Source organism: Falco punctatus (assembly GCF_963210335.1).
Source record: "Falco punctatus genome assembly, chromosome: 8".
Lineage (NCBI taxonomy): Eukaryota > Metazoa > Chordata > Aves > Falconiformes > Falconidae > Falco > Falco punctatus.
This window is the reverse complement of record NC_137588.1, coordinates 64,191,369-64,207,739: the sequence shown is the minus strand read 5'-3', so window position 1 is coordinate 64,207,739 and position 16,371 is coordinate 64,191,369. Positions and strand designations below refer to the sequence as shown.

The window sequence follows — 16,371 nt, the reverse complement described above, 5'->3', positions numbered from 1 at the left end:
TGATTACTCATTTTCTTGTGCCTAAATCAAACCCTGCAGGAACATCAGAGCTGGAGACCCCCAGCAAAGGCACCCTCTAGGGCACAATGTTGCTGGAAGTGTGTCCGTCCAGAGCTTGGGCTTCCCTGAACTGCCTGCAGCTGTGTTTCATGTCGCTTTTCTAGGCTAATGGCTGTTTTCTCTGCCTTTTCTCTTAGAGACATCAAGCCTGACAACATTTTACTGGATGAGCATGGTAAGTGCCAGTTGCTTTGTAGTCCTCATGCATATGCATAAAAGCAGAGTCAGAAACAGGAACATCCAAGCTGAAGTTCAGGTGCTTGCAGTTTTCCTCGGTTTGTGTTCCTTTCTCTCCCTCGGTTCATTCGGGAGCAGGGCCGTCCCTTTGTGTTCTGGTTGCTGTCTTTTGCTTTTTGAGCAGCAGCATCTAGTACCTTCAGGGCGCTGGGCACCCTCTGATGCTGTGGTATTTCTGGGGCTTTAGTGTTTAATCGGCACCTCCTTCTGGTCGATTGAACTAATGGTGTCCCTGGAAGGCAGTGGTGAGACATTTTGTGCTGCTTGTGGTCAGTTGCCTAGCAGACCTTATTTTAAGACCTTGGCTCTTGCTTAAAACTTGCACAAATTGTATATATTTGAATGGAAATGCTCATGTAATTGCAGGCTGTGTGTAACGTATGCTCACAAACAGAATGAATAATGGTTGAATAGATAGTCTTCGTTTAGGTATTGTCTTCTTTCTCGAGCATTTGACATTGGGAGGGAGCTCCAAAGAGGATTTGGGGCTGGATTTATCATACCTGTTGCTATCATTTTTTTTTTTTCTTTTTCTGAGACAAAACTCTATGTTCATGCATTACTCTCTAGACACATTTTGCACTGGCAAAGCTCTCACAGTGAGAGTTCTCTGACATTTATTAGCTTTTAACTCATTAGAAAAATACTTTGTCATTTCATATTTTTCTGAAAACCTGTGTAACTGGCTTGTGGTGGAAAATCTTCATTAGCAACTACAGCAAGGCACTCAAAGAGAAAGAGTCAGTGCAGGAGCAAGCGTATCTGAATTCATTATGACTCCAGAGGCTGTAATAGAGATGCTGGTGGCTCTCCTGGTGACTAGGGTTGCCTGGCAGCACCAGAGCCCAGACTCTCCCCGTTTTGCATATGACCTCTAATTTCAAAGTGCTAGCTGATTATTTATTTAGGAGCTGTCAGCAAAGGTGCTTCTGCCCCCAAGTGCAGTAGGCGTTCTCCTGCCTCACTCGGTGCTTCTCCTGCTGTTGCCCCACACGTGGACTGATGCAGAGCCCCCTCCTCCCTCCTGCCAGCCCCCACCGATGGGCTGTGGACCTGCTGGGCCAGGCAGGACCAGGCTCCTGGGGCTGCCCTCCCTGCCAGCGCTGCGCAGGGCTGTGGTCGGTCCGTCCTCACCAGCAAACACTCTCGAGTGACCTGTCACCATCTTCCAAGAGCCTCCACACCCTGTAGGACCAGGGTGATGCAGCCCCCCGCGAGCACTGGGGCCGCGGAGGTGCAGGTCAGCAGTCCCCGAGGAGGGAAGGAACAGGGCAGGGGAAGCTTCGCTTGTCTCTGCGGTTGCATTCAGCTCAGCAGGACGGAACCTGCAGACTTCTATAATGACACTGCAATTTAGGTTGATTTTTGAGCCCATTCTCTGCTCGCTGTGGTCTTTTAGCTGTCTGTTGCAGAGGTTTCAGAGTCATTTTCTGTGGCTGTACCCTTGACTTCAGTGTCCTTCTGACTATGACTTGGAGTATTTCTTTTCCTCATCCATGGCAGCAAAGGTGTGTCCCCTCATGCATACAGAAAGCTTCGTGCACACAGTTCAATTCCTTCTTGTCCCCAGAGCAACTGTTATTGTAGCTTGTTTATCTATATTTAGCCTAGTAGATTGTGCTTGTTTTTCAGGATTTCTTTCCCCATGAACGGAGCTGCAGCTCCCCATTCTTCCCCCTCTCCCTTCAGCAGGCTTTCACAACCATGATCACATAATAGATGCTATTTGCCAATATTAATTTTTCATAATGTTCTTGATTGAGATCAGTCCTCTGAGAGGCGGAGACACCCAAAGACCTTCAGCAATCAGACTTCAGTCCTTCGTTGTTTAGATTCTTCTTGCCCCCTAACTCTGTCCTTTGGCCCATCTGCCTTTCCAGCTGTAGGGTACCTCACCAGCTGTGACTCCTTCACCCTTTCAGATTTGCATGTCAAAAGGCACCCACGTCTGTTACAAACCACAGCACTCTTTTTACTGGTATAAATTGCTGGAAAGGCTGCAGGAGCCCTTGTGTCCATCGTCTGATCTTTGTGTAGGAGGCTGGCTCAAGTTTTTAATAGCACAAATGCCTCTCGTGATGCCATACATTGAAGTGTATTGTCCTGCTGCTGACGGTCATGAACTTGACACACACCTCATGCTTTTGCCTCTGTCACCCCAGTCAGTGACATTCTGTATTACCATATCAATTTCAGCAAAGAAATTAAAGTGAGCCATAAATAAAGTAGAATATTGGGCAAATGTCTTGCTGTGCAATAAATAAAGCACTTGTCCAACATCAGAGATTGGGATCAGGTCCCACGATGAAAAGATCCTCAGCAGATGACCACCTTCAGCAGTCATTCCAAGCACAAAGTGATTTCCTCCTTTAATAAGTCTATTGATTTGGCTCAGTGACAGCACGGCTCACCTGGGAATAACAGACTATAACAGATGGCAGTTTCCAGGAATTGTCACTAATTCACCAGGAGTTTTTGGCCAGGTCATTTGTCTAATAAAATTGAAGAAAAGCTCAATTTTATCTCTAGTAAAACTGAGAGGTTTTTTTGCAAGAGCCCCATAATGACTTGGCTCAGTGTTATTTCTCGTACCACTGCCGAAAGGTTCTCAAGGGCAGTGCTAAAATGGGTGAGCTGACGCTAATGCAGGCACTGCACACGTAGCCTGTTTGCCCTCTCAACACAGATAAGAAAGTTAAGGCACAGCCTGTCCAAGATCCTCCATACCCCACAGCTCCTAATGTCTCTTGTTTCATATTCTTTAGAATGTTATCTTAGTTGAATCTGCAGAAGCCTTATATTTTTTGCACGAAAGATGCTCTAGGAAGGTGAAGGAATTACGTAGTAACAGAGGTGCTGAATATAGTAAGAAAATTCTTTGCCTTAATGTGGAACCAAAGGCTTGATCTGAAAGTGCCAATTTCAGGCAGGCGGGATGTGCTTCGGGAAGGACATGGTGCCCGCAGGACAGCTCTGGCTGTGCTGTTTCGAAACTGGCTGAGTTAGGGACGCTGAGCAATCAGGAAAACACCAGCCTTGAAGTCTGACCCTAAAGCCCAGCAGCAGCACCCAGCACATCCCTCTCGGTTACCAGTAGCTGCTGTCCTTGGTCGCCCAGTCCACCCCAGTCTGCAACGCGGCCGTTGCTGTTCAGCCTCCTCATACTGTCCTGAGCCTTCTTCCCCGGCCTCATTGACCTGATTTGATAATTCCCCAAGTGGGCTAGTTGATAAAACTTGTGATTTATTTGAAGTGAATTGTTTAAAAGATGCATCCAGAGAAAGGCGCATTTGTGCTTGGAATATCAAATTCTTCATAAGTCTTTATGATTCATATTTATGAAAACAGCTCCCTACAAAGTGGAACAAGAGCTGGGGATGAAAGAAAAACAATGCAAGGACATAGAGGACTTATCCAGACAAGACAGGTGTGTGTCAATCTTTTCTTTCAAGTATTCCCCAGCGATTTGACGCCTGTTCTTTTGTGGACAGACCTGGCTGGTTTTGTAGAGTGGTGTAAGCAGCGAGGAGGGATGTATGCTCTTGACAGATCCACCAGGTACGGTGTGAGAGGTGAGCTCTGACACCTCACTCGCGTTCTCCGAGCAGTGCCCACGGCTCACCAGAGGGACCTCCCGTTTTCCTTCCTTCCAGCACAAGCCTGGCAAGCACCGCAGCTTTGGTAAGGAAATCTGTGCCTGGGTGGGGCTGGCAGCCCAGAGACCCCCAGGTGTGAGGACAGGTCCCACCTGAACGGGGCTGCCCTCCCCCTGCCCCAGGCACTCCGATGGTGGAATATGGAATTGCCAGAGAGCTGGATGGTAACTTCACAGGGAGGGGCTGGAGAACTTGCTCATCCTCACCAGATGCTGACGTGGAAGTGAAGTGGTTTCAGTGTGATCCCAGGGCCTTCTGGATCAGCGTCACATCTGCCCGGGCTGTGTGCCTGGCAGCGGCGTTGGGGGGTGCGTGTGCCAGGGCTCAGCACGAGGCAGGAGCCAGCACTAGCAGAGAGGTGGTCCCTGTCCCTGGAAACTGCAGCGCAAACAGGGAATGTGCCTGGGTTTTCATAAAGCACGGCAGGCCACGTGCTTCCAGCGGTTCTGCTGGGAACATGAGCTGCTCTGAGCCTGTCTCCAGCAGAGCTGTATGCGTGGATCCAGCCCTCCTCCAGGACACCGGCTGGACGCGCACGCTCCAGGGTCCCTTTTGCACCCTGTCATTGAAGAGACAGAGGCAGGAACAGGGATGTGATACAGCATTTTTGGGTGAAATCACAAATTCTGCTCTTGTTCCTCACATTTTCCCAGCTAGATCAGGTATTTGCAGCAGGAAAACTTGTATCTCCGCCCTCATATAACAGACAGGAACAACGGTAAAGATTTACTTAAATGTTTCATAGCATCCAGGCAAGACAACAGAAGTTCATTACCAAAGCATCAACTCTGAGATGTACAGAGGTGACTGTGTTCTATTTTAACTCATGAACTAAAGCAGCAGTGAATTTCTAGCTGTTGAAGCTAATGACAGAGGGAAGTACTGTCACAGCATCTCCATCAGTAGGAAACCACTTTGATTTGATCTCTGTGGTGAGAGGAAACAACAGCAATTCAGCCACCCCCTGTTATTGCAGAGGAGGGTGATGAGTCTGCAAAACACAACACAAAACACCTGATGTTTTGACAATGAGCTCACCTTTGTCAGGGCTGAGCAAGTTCAGTGCCTTGGGAGAAGATGCCCGAGGTCAGGAAGAGGAAAAGGCTGCCAGCGTTTGATCAGAATTAGGCTGAATTAACCAGCAAGTTTCACAGCAATTCACTTCCATGAAGCCAGCCTTGTGCTACCACCTGTACTGCTGTATGAGACCGTCTGCTCACTGGTATGAGTTTAGTGAATAAGGAATAATAAGTGCTTGGGGAAAAAAAAAAAAAAAAAGAATGCAAGAAAAAGAGCCAGCAGGAGCGAGGTGGAAGCATTTCCTTTCTCATCCCTGCAAGTGACGGTCCACCTCTTGTTTCCTTTTCACTTGCAGGCAAAAGTGGTGCATATGGTAGCAGTGATAGCAGAAACCATTCCTACCCGCCCCCCAAGGGGGTTTTCGCAGTGTCTGAATTTCTTGCGCGAGGCTCCTTTGCTTTCTGTCAAAGCTGTTTTGTTCCATTCTAGAGACATCCTCTAGAGAGGAAGATGGAGAGTACTCAGTACCTGGGAAGAGCAAAGGACAGGTAGAAAGCCAAAAATATAAAGGATTTTTTTTTTTATCCAAAAAAAACATAGTGGAATTTTTTCTGTGAGAAAAGTTCAGCTCTCTTCCTCCCAAGTTTAGGAAGACTTAAAACAATCATCATAAAATAACTTATTGGAGAACTCCATACTTTTTTTTTCTCCCCAAAGGGTAAATAAGAGGATGTTTGACGTAACAAGATACATCTGTAAGCAGCCTGCAAGCTGAAATACTTTCTACCAGTTCTCCCACCAGAATATTTTTTTTTTCCTGGAAATTCCTTTCCATGGAGTATTTTACTTTAATGTTTCCGATTCAAAGCTGCTTCTTGTGGGAATTTAAAACAAATCAAGTTACACATTAACCTTTCTCTTTCAGGACATGTGCACATCACTGATTTCAATATTGCCACGATGCTGACTAAAGAAATACAAGTCACCACCATTGCTGGCACAAAGCCGTATATGGGTGAGTACCGATAACAATTATGTATTTTTGAATTAGCGTTTTATGGGCTTGATTTGACAGCTGCGGTGGGATACAGATGGAGTCCTTTTTGATGAGAGTTTGAACTCTTTTTTTCCTGGTATGTAACCAAACACGTGGATTTGTTTGAAATGAGGAGCAAACTGGAGAGGTGATGCAGGGGAACATGGTGGGAGTCCTGCCCCAGTCACCCCCTGATCCAGCTGGAAAGTGTGCGCCTGCTGCTGATACCACACCACAGACCAAAGCCAGCATACTGCAAACAGGGGGTTTAGTGCCGTTATGGCATGCTGTGCAGCATGGGTTTCATTGTAAAAAAAGAGAGTTGTGCTCTTGAGATCTTGGAGCATTTCACAAGCAGCAGTCAATCTGTGTAGCAATGACGGAATGCTCTTGCTAGCCTTGAGGAGGAAAACGAAGCACAAAGGCTTGTATTTAGTCCCCAGTTACGTACGTTAGTCCCTAGTTTAGTACATTAGCGTGTCTTACACTGCTGCACCACCAGCAATAATTGGAATTTTTATATAGATTGGCTGCTTTAAAAACTAGAATTAGCCTGTGTTTGGGCCAAGTGGATGTAAGGCTTGCTGTGTTCCTGCGCTGCAGCATCCACTTGGCGCGGTAGGGAAGAGCCCATATTCTAGCGTCGGGCTGACGTGGTCGAGAGCGTTGCTGCACTGGTGCCAGGCTGCATCAGAAAAAGGCGAGTGAGGCTTCAGCTTCTGCCCCTGCTGCAGAGGCAGCGTCCTGCCTTCCCACAGCAGGGCAGGAGGGCAGCGCCGCTGGGGGTGCAGAGCGCAGCGGTGCCTATAGGAAAGGGGCACAGCTGGGGTGGGAGCGGCCGCCACGGCCGGGAGATAAATGCTGAGCCTATTTTTCAGTCTTTCCAAAACCCCTGCTGTTGTACCTGTATTGCTGGTAGCAGTAAATGTGGCTGTCGCTGCAGCAAGTGCAGCCCGGGCGATGGGGGTGCACAGGGGCAGTGGGGTGGGTGCCCTGGTGCTGAGCACATCCTGCACGCTGCGCTGCCAGCGTGGCACCAGCCTCCAGTGCCCGCGGAGCTGAGTAGCTGGGCTGGTTGCTACAGTTCTGTACCATCCCCTTCCCTTCTTTCCTCAGTTCACAAAAGCTGCAGGTTTTAGGAAGTGATAAAAACCATCCAGGCAATGGGATGGGATTAGTCCCAGGCAAGAGCACTTGTCAGGCAGCTGCAGGAGTGTGCAGGGAGAGCTGTTCTCCCAGGACAAGGTGACTGGAGCGGTGGATTGCTCCGTGGCAGTCTGGGGTCGGCTGGGGGAACAGCCTTCATGAGCGAATCATCACGCATGGAAGGAGGGCACGCAGTGATTGCCCCCCATGCAGACCTCACTTCCCTAGTACTCAAAAAATTTTGCTTCTTTTCTGCTTTATAAGGGGAGTACAGAAAACTTACTTACGTTCACTTACTGTCCAAATCAGTGAAGCAGCTGACTTTTCAGACAGCAAGAGACCCACTTAAGACTTAGCGCACAAGCACAGGTAATAAACAGAGAGCAAAATAACCGTGACAGATCTGGGAGGAATTGGGGCCAGGGCATGCAGCTGGTGAACCAGAGAGAAACACCCTGAGTTAATGCTAAAAGAACTCCTGTGCAGACAGGACACAGAAAAGTCTTTGTAACCATAAATTCAGCTTCCCCAACTGAAAGCAGTTCGGTACAGCTACAGCCCCGCACACACAAAATCCATACTTTCACATACAGTAATGCTGCCTCTCAGGCCTAAATAATGCAGCCTCCCTACAGCTGTTGCATAGCCCAGTCCCTTAGGGGGATCCCCTGGGAATCTCCTTTTTATCAAGATGACTGAGTTGATCTTTCACCTTTGCATCACTGGTGCAGTCCTTTCAAAAAGGAAAACACACACAAAACATGCTCCCTGTTTTGTTTTTGTGTAGAGCAATTCTTGCCTCCCAGCTGACACCAAAATCTCGCAGTACTTTTTTTTCCTTACTCTCGAAAGGGAAATGTATTGGCTAAGAAAGCACATTTCAGCCTGTGCCTCTGCCCACTGCCTGCTAGCCTGGTAACCTCCTTCTGAGAAGCTGTGGCTCTCGGGCTTTGCGCAGTTAAAATGTGCTTTCCCCTGCCCAGGGTGCAGTTGGCACTATGTCTGCGTTTACGCTGCATGTTAATGTTTCTGAAGAGCCACTTCCATTCACTGGGTGAGGCTGTATTTAGGCTCTGCCAGACTGAAGTACTTTTAAATATGAAACAGAGATAGGAGTGGGATGGGAACAGCTCTCCAGCATGAAGATCTAGTGAGCACTAGCTGAGGGCAGAGAGCTGGGGGAGGTGAGGAGATGCTCAGGCCAATTTTACACCCAGATTCGGTGAATTAGGGTCAGTCCTTATTCTGAAGCACGTTCACTGTGGGGTAACGAGCAAGTTCTGTGTTGGCAAAAAGAGTTTGTTCTTTTGGGGCTTTGGGGGCAGAGAAGTGCTGGGATCCCTGTGGAGGGGACCGTGGGGCTCTAGGGCACCCGGGAGCACAGCAGCGCAGGCAGGGCTCTGCGCCAAGACGGTTGGGCTTTCAGTGCTTTGTATACCGCAGGAGCGAACGGGGCCTGATGAATCTCTTGGTGATTACAGGAGTCACATAAAGCATTTTATAATCCAAACGAATTGGATTGTGTTTATTGAATGTTAAACATTCCGGTTACCAAGGTGGTAGCAAACCTGTTTCTCCAGGCCATCCCATCATTTATGCACATTAATCAATCAAGGTTTGTAACAGTCTGTTGAAGCAGAAATTATTGGCAGTCCCATTCCACCGGTGGGGAGGGTAAGGCAGAGCAGCTGAAACGCTTGCTTGGGTTTCAAGACAGTAGAAAATGTTCCTCCCGGTGCTAATTGCACATGTGGCTAGTCGGCGGGGTCAGGGCTTCAAGGGGTGGCTGCTCCCAGGGCAGGCACGTGTCTGGGCAGAGCGGGGTGCTGGGAACTGGGTCAGGGTGGAGAGGTGTGCAGTGCCGGGCAGGATGGGACCGGTGGGTGCTGCCGTGTGGCTGCAGGGAGCAGCAGAGTGGGTGCAGCGGGATGCCTCTGCGCTGCAAGGCTGAGAGTGGGGGGAACCTGACAGAGACCACAGAATGAACTGCCCCAGGGAAACCTCTGCGCTCTGGTTCATGCCCACTGCAGCGGTGTTTTGGTAAAGTGCCGATCTACAGCCATGTGCCATTGGTCTGGAGAAAAAAGCAGAAATTGGCAAAGGCAGGTGAAGGGTAAGACACGGGTTTGTGCCCAGGGCAGAGTAGCAGGGATGCTCTCTCGGCACGGGTCAAGCATTCTGTGTTGCTCATTTCCACTCCAGACTGCAGCAAGGCAAACTTTTTCCTTTTCTGTATTCTACAGCACCTGAAATGTTTAACTCTGCAAAACCCACCGGCTATTCCTTTGCTGTGGACTGGTGGTCACTGGGAGTCACTGCCTACGAGCTGCTCAGGACCCGGGTACGGTGCGCGTGGCTCCGGTCCCCGTCGCCGGTTGGCATAAGCTCTGGGTTGGCATAAGCTGGGCAAGGCGAGCGAGTGGCAGTGCCTGAAGTTGGGTCTGTGATATAATTGGCTTTGAGTTCCCATCCTGTGGGGAAAAAAAGAAAACTTGAAAAAAATCTCGTTGCTGTTGTAATGAGATTGAGCAGTTTGAGTCAACACAAACTGCAATGCATGAATTATTAATAACGCATAATCCCTGCCTGCCCCATCAGTGGTCTGCTTCTACCTCAGGTAGGGTTGGGGGCCTCACAGACAGACGGCTAGGTTAGTGTTTTAGAAGTGTAGTGTAAAAAAAGTGGGACAAAATTATTTAAATTACATTCTTCTAAGCAAAAGGTTGTTTAAAATCTTGTGAAGCTAGGAAACTTCTTTTGGTACGAGCATGCAAAACACCTTTTTAAGAAACTCTATCGTCAGTCTTCACAGAAAGTCTAAAAAAGATGTTTTGATGAATATATTTTAAAGAACAGATTTTCAAATTAATTTGTGTATCTCAAATTGTGAGTGACCCAGGTAGCACACATTAAGGGGACGTGGCTGTCTGACCTGCTGGGTATCTGAAGCCATGTGCCCCCTGTAAACATACTAATATAATACTTGAGTTTTCCATTTGTGATGTTAAATGAATGGCAGGAGTGTTCATCACATTGACTTTTGACTTGATGGCAAGCAGGTGGGAGCAGAAACGGTTAGGTGTTCCAGCTGATGGCACAGCCGTGGTAAGAGGGTGGCACCAGTGGTGGTCACCGTGGGGAGGAGGTGAAGGGAGACCTTGAGGTCCGTCTAGTGCCAGTACACATTAAGTATAATGCACCTGGTTCGATCTCACAATTTATATCTACTGTTTTTTAAATGTATATTTAACACCCTTACCCTCCCAAGACACTGTAAAAATATGGGAATCAAAAATCTTTCAAAATGGGAACACTCTACCCTTGTAAATCCTCCCAGGTGGGCAGTGGTGTTGTAGCTGGGAGCTGAACGGGGAGGTGACTCACCTGCCCCGTCACGCCGGCTGTACGTTGCCTATAGCTGGAGGTGGCCAGGTGCTGAGCTGGGGCTGGGGCAGCCCTGTGCTCCAAAGGGACAGGTCATCCTGCAGCCTGGTGTCCCAGCCGTGCTTGTAACCCTCCTGGGACATGTTTTTTTCAGCCGGTTTGACAGGTGGGAGAAATCCTGCTCCTGTTCACTTGTGGTGTCTCCAACATGAGTGAAGAACTGAAAAGAGCAACACGTTTTACAGGGAATGTTGGGAGTGCTCTAGCCACAGCACCAGCTGTATAAAAAGCCTTTTTGATACCCCTGCAAGATACAGGTATTGAAACAGCTGGGCAAACACAAGCTGGCTAACGATGCTAACTTGTGGGTGTTGCTCCCATTGTCTGTTGTGCTGTTTAAATATCTAGTGATTGTTGTTCTTACTGACATTATTATTTTGTTTATTTCAACTGAGCTGCCATCACATGGGGAGACTTTCAACAGGAGGCCCGAGGAATAGGCAGAGACCGTTTGTAGCTTCTTTGCTTTAAAAAGATTTCCCAAGGAGTCTGACAAAGCAGATAAATTAAAACGCTTTCCTTGTGGCGTTTTTCAGAGGCCGTATCATATCCGCTCCAGCACTTCCACAAATGAAATCGCTCACGTGTTCAGGACGGCCACAGTGATGTACCCTGCTGCCTGGTCTGCGGACATGGTAGCACTGATCAAAAAGGTGAGGGCAGCCAGGGAAGCGCCTGGCGCAGGGGCTGCCACGTGTGGGTCCTGTCTGGGCGCCTGCTAAAGCACCTGCCCTCGTGCTTTGTAGCCGTTGCAGTAAATTGTGGGGAGTCATCGCAAGCTGTGTCCAGACGCAGTGTTAGTGACCTTCAGATGGTGCCATCTGATAAATAGCCAGCTTTTAATGTTGTAGCCGCACTAGTGTAATAACCAGTTAGCAGTACAGTGTCCTGGGCTGGTGGGATGAAATCTGTGCCGGCGAGTGCAGCTGCTGCTAATGCATCTCTTCTAAGGTCACACGCAGTCTTTGCTTCCAGAGTTCCTCCTCTGACTTTGTCTCTATGGAATGACGTAACTTAGAAGTAGATATTAATGTATATGTCAAAAAATTTGGCCAAAAAACAGCATACATTTTTTTATTTTGAAAAAAAAAAATTCTCCCAACAATTAAAAGATTTGCAAGAAGTGCTGATGCTGTTGAAATCTTTCCGTGCCATGTGGTTTATGCACCACTGTAATTATTTTTTTAGTAAAGCTGTTATCAAAATTGCTTCAAAATCATTACTGGAATCATTCTGAAGCTGAAATCATGTTTGAAGTGGAGCCATAGCTTCAATAAACAAAACTATTGCTTGACAGTGTCAGGCACTGTTTGCATACAGTGGCAGCAAAGCCGAAATGCCAGACCTTGCATAACGGCACTAGCTGCGTATTTTGGATAGTATGGAAATAGTTTTCTAATTTTCAAATGAGTATAGGCAATATAGTAGTACTTCATGTAGCTTTCATCTATTTTTTGTTCCAAACAGTATGAAGAAGTATTTTGCCGTCTCTAATGAAATACTCTCAAAAGTTTTAAATGAAAATGAGACATAAATTCTTTGCATGAGACAGAACCAATGGCGTATTTTCCAAGAAGAAAGTTGAAGAATATCTCAATTTGCTTAAAATGAAATAGAGCTAATATTTCATTAAGCCTAACAGTAATACAGAGATATTTACTGCAGATGTCCTCTGTGTTGTTATGCTGGAAGTTTTTCCCTGGACCACAGCGTGCCGCGAGCCATATAGGTTCCCTTGTGAATAAATAATGCAATGTCACAATTAAATTTCCCAGTGCCCCTCTGCAGTTGGTTTAACAGCCAGATGTATTATTTATGAGGCCACTGTGGTTCTGTCCTGGCTCAGACATCTGTGAATTTCTGTGTTTATTAATGTTCAAGGTAAATAATCATTCCTCGCCAAGCCTCATTGCTCACGTGAGGATGGGATTGCAGAGCTGATGGGAGCACAGGGCTGCGCGGGGGGCGACCTGGGGGACGCACCTCCGTGCCCTGGCTGCCCACAGCCGGTGCCCCATGGTGGGGCTGGGGGGGTCACCTCATCCACCCCTTTCCCAAGGGTTTGGGTGGTTTGGTTTTCCTCCTAGGTTTTGGAGTGCATGATATCGGGAGTTGATGCAATGTCAAATCCTTGAACTTTGGAGGCAAACCTCAATCATTTCTTTCTACAGCAGTAATTCCTACAGCAATGTTTAAAAAAAATGCTGAAAATAAGCTGTGTGAATGCATTATTTCACATTGGAATTATACTTAGGAATATTCCATTACTAGAGTGGGAAAACAGGGGATGATTTTCTGATACGGTGTTAAGTTGGGAAGACAAAGGCATGAGTTTAACTCCCTGTTCTGAAACAAATGCTTATTTTTAACCTTGGGCAAATTGTTTAATGTCATGGTACTGCCTCGTTGCCGGCTCCTATAACGTGGGTAAAAGTTGTTCGTAAAAATGATAATGAATAGAGTTAAAGACTGTGAGCCCTTGGCATCCACTGGCAAAGGGAAGCTGAGCCAGAGCACAGAGGAGAGGCACCCAGCTGAAGTGCGGGCGATAACGCAGCGGTCCTGAGCCCCGCTCAGTGCTACAGGCACTTCTGTGAGTACCTCATCTCTGACTTCGAATCTCAGGGTCTTGCTTTCTCACCTCTTCCATTTAACTCTGGCTGCAGTTGCTTGAGGTGAACCCTGAGAGGCGTTTTTCTCAGCTGAAAGATATCCAGGACTTCCCGTATCTGTCCGATGTGAACTGGGATGCTGTTCTCCAGAAAAGGATCATGCCAGGATTCATTCCCACGGTAAGGCAATTCGATTTTACAAGGTTCTCAGTGTGCCCAAGTCTTACACGCTGTAGCCTGCCCTCACACCTGGCACCACATCGTGGGACATTCTTAAACATTTCCAGAAGAACATCAGATGTCATTGAGGACGGGGGAAAAGAGACGCCGGGGCAACACTCTCACTTTCCTGTGGGTGTAGTAAAGACTAATGGGGGATGACTACAAAGTGTGGGTGCCCCAAAATTAATCTGCTTTTTTAATAACATTCCCTGTTAGCAGCCTGGAGGGCACCTGCCGTTCTGCCATAATTGTTCCTTCCCGTAATGGCTCTCCCTAACAAGCCCATTGTTCATAGTAAAATAACACATACAGTAGATTACTGTTTCTGATCCTTTTTTAATTGGATTAAAACAGCACAGATGTAACATAACCCTTAGGGAAAATAATCCAAGGACTGTGGTGTGCAGTGCTACTCTGACTGTTTTTCAGCCAAACAAAAGTTGGGCTAAGCTATGAGTATTTGTTAATGTATTATTATATATTTTTATTAAATATAAATATTTATTATCTATTCCCCCCTCAGTTGCTGGTTTTCTCTGTGGTGGGTTTATTGCTTTTGCTATTGCTTTAAAACCAGTCCTGCAGGCTGCTGCAGTCCTCTCAGCCAAGACACCCCGTCCTTGCTGTCACTTCAAAGCAGCCAAAGGGCAGAGTAGAAGCAGTGAGCACAAAACGAGCAATTGTCACACCTTGACAATGTCCCCTGGCTGAAGGAACTGATAAAATATGTAAGAAGTACAGCAGGCATTCTGGCTATGTGTGCAGTTGTAATTAGTTTATTTTTTACAAAATTCAGCTCCCAGGCACGGTGCAGTTTGAGACACATTTCCAGGCAGGCTCCGATCACTTAGGGCCACCTTTTCTCTCTCCTCCAGAAAGGCAGACTGAACTGTGACCCAACCTTTGAACTAGAAGAAATGATCCTAGAATCCAAACCTCTTCACAAGAAAAAAAAGCGCTTGGCTAAGAAGGAGAAAGACACCAGCAAAAGCAATTCCTCCCAGGTGAGAGCACGCAGGTACAAGCATGTGGTCAAGGGAGTCCCTCATTTTGCAAGAAAGGTGTTTGTCATTTAGCTATCTAGCAAGACCACAGCAAACTGTTTAAACAGACCACTTTTTTCCCTTGGGACCAACTTTATTCCCAAAACTTTTCCATATCTTCCCCTGAGTGGAAGGCAGCATATATACCCGCCAGTCTGGTATGAGAGGAGAGTCTCAATGCCGTTCTCCCCACTGGGGGGCTAAAGATGAGAGCTAAGATTTACAGCCATCTCCCCGTCTCCTTGAAATTGTCCTTGTAATGTCTTTCTGTGGCAACTGTGAATTTATTCCTCGTGTTTTTATTTTTCTACTTGAATGTGAAAGACCTGCCATCTTCAAAAGCACCTGGAGATGCTCCAGAGGGACTTCATTGTTTTCAACAGAGAAAAGTAAGTCCTGATGCAGAGGCAGTGTATGAGACCCTGGCCCTTGTCAGGGCCTCTGGCAGAGCCGGGGTGTGGGCACCCTGGTGAACAGGGGGGTCAGGGGCATCTGCCAGGGCAGAGGCAGCGTTTCTGGCCTTGAGGCAGCGGCTGGGCACACGGCCACCAGCTGCATTAATTGCCTCATTTGTGCACACGGACTGTTACTGTTGGGGCTGGGGGCTCGGAGGGCTGCAGGGGCTGGGGGCTGGGGTGGCTCGGGGCTGCAGGAGCCTGGAGCTGCAGGGTGCAGCCATGCAGTGGGTGGCAGCTCGGCCAGAGGACGGGATGCTCGTGGGCAGCCGTGGCGCTGCGTGGCCGGCACTGCCTGGTGTTCCCTCACGGCTCAGCCCACCCTTTCTCTCCCTAAGGGTGAGAGACCACCGCAGCGACACCCAGGAAGCCATAGCGCTGGTGAAAAGCAGAGGCGCCTACAAGGAGGACAACCAGAACAACCACCTCTGATTGCGGCACAGCCCCTGCTGGCTGTCCTGGGGGCCAGTGCACACCCACCCACTCACCTTCACGCTGCTGGGCCACCGAACTCACCTGCTGCTGCCGGGACAGTGCTGATGGCCCAGGGCAGGTGGCCGCGTGGGAGCGGGGACACCCATCCCTCTGCCTTCCAGCCCACGGCCGGCAGACCCTGGGTGTGCGGGAGGGGCTATGGGTGCTGCCTCCGCCGTTCCCCGCAGTCAGTTGGACTCTGTTCCTATTATTTTGCCTTTCTTGGCGGCAGGAATGTGACCGTGTGATCGTGGATGGCAGTACTCACCCTCTGGCTCGGCTAGCCGGCATCACAGCCCTGGCGCTGCCTGCGCGGCGGCTGCCAACGGCATAACTGAAGGGCTGAGTGCGCGTTGTTCAGAGCAGTGTCACCGCTTGCACCAGTCCTGGTGATGCTGTGAGTCCAAGCTCTGGGGAGGGTGGGACTCCCCACGGGCTCACTGCTGGTTGCTCCAGCTGGAAGAAGCTTCTCTCAGCTGCAGGGTCACCACCAGTGCCCAGTGACAAAGGCGCCCTTTGCCTACAGCTGCCTCCTGTGAACACCCCGTGAGTGTGGGCACGGAGGGCTGGAAGTGGCAATGATTGATCGATCTCCTTCCTTTGCTGGGAGGAGGCAGCAGTGGTTTCCCCTCCCTTTCCCCACTCTCCATGCTGGTTCCTGTTCCCATTTCTCGCAGAGCAGGACTGGCGTGGTGGGTGGTCAGAGCATGCAAGCAGATGCAGGCACCGGTAAATAACCAGCATCCAGTTGCTTTTCCAGGCCCACCTGAAAAAAACATTGATCATCACATTAAACTACTGCAGTTCACTGAATCCAATTGGATTTGGCTTCCAACACCAGAGGTAAATTTGATTGTGCTTTTTTAATCTCTCTACCACTGAAATCATTCTTGATTTAAGCAGCTCTTGTAGTCCTGGTGCGGTCTTTGCCAATGCTGAGATTGGCCAAAGCATTTCTATTACAGT

The 16,371-nt window shown here is 48.4% G+C and overlaps 1 protein-coding gene across 1 annotated transcript in view; it reads left to right on the top strand.

Moving 5' to 3' along the window:
• Positions 1-16,128, top strand: part of STK32A (serine/threonine kinase 32A) — a 39,551-nt gene extending 23,423 nt beyond the window's left edge. Inside the window, exons 6-13 of the mRNA XM_080400646.1 lie at positions 198-235; positions 5,899-5,988; positions 9,399-9,496; positions 11,136-11,252; positions 13,266-13,391; positions 14,309-14,437; positions 14,801-14,865; positions 15,270-16,128. Coding sequence (XP_080256772.1) covers positions 198-235; positions 5,899-5,988; positions 9,399-9,496; positions 11,136-11,252; positions 13,266-13,391; positions 14,309-14,437; positions 14,801-14,865; positions 15,270-15,363 — 757 coding nt within the window. The 3' untranslated portion in view covers positions 15,364-16,128. The remainder of the gene's footprint in view (positions 1-197; positions 236-5,898; positions 5,989-9,398; positions 9,497-11,135; positions 11,253-13,265; positions 13,392-14,308; positions 14,438-14,800; positions 14,866-15,269) is intronic.
• The last annotated feature ends 243 nt before the right edge of the window (positions 16,129-16,371 follow it).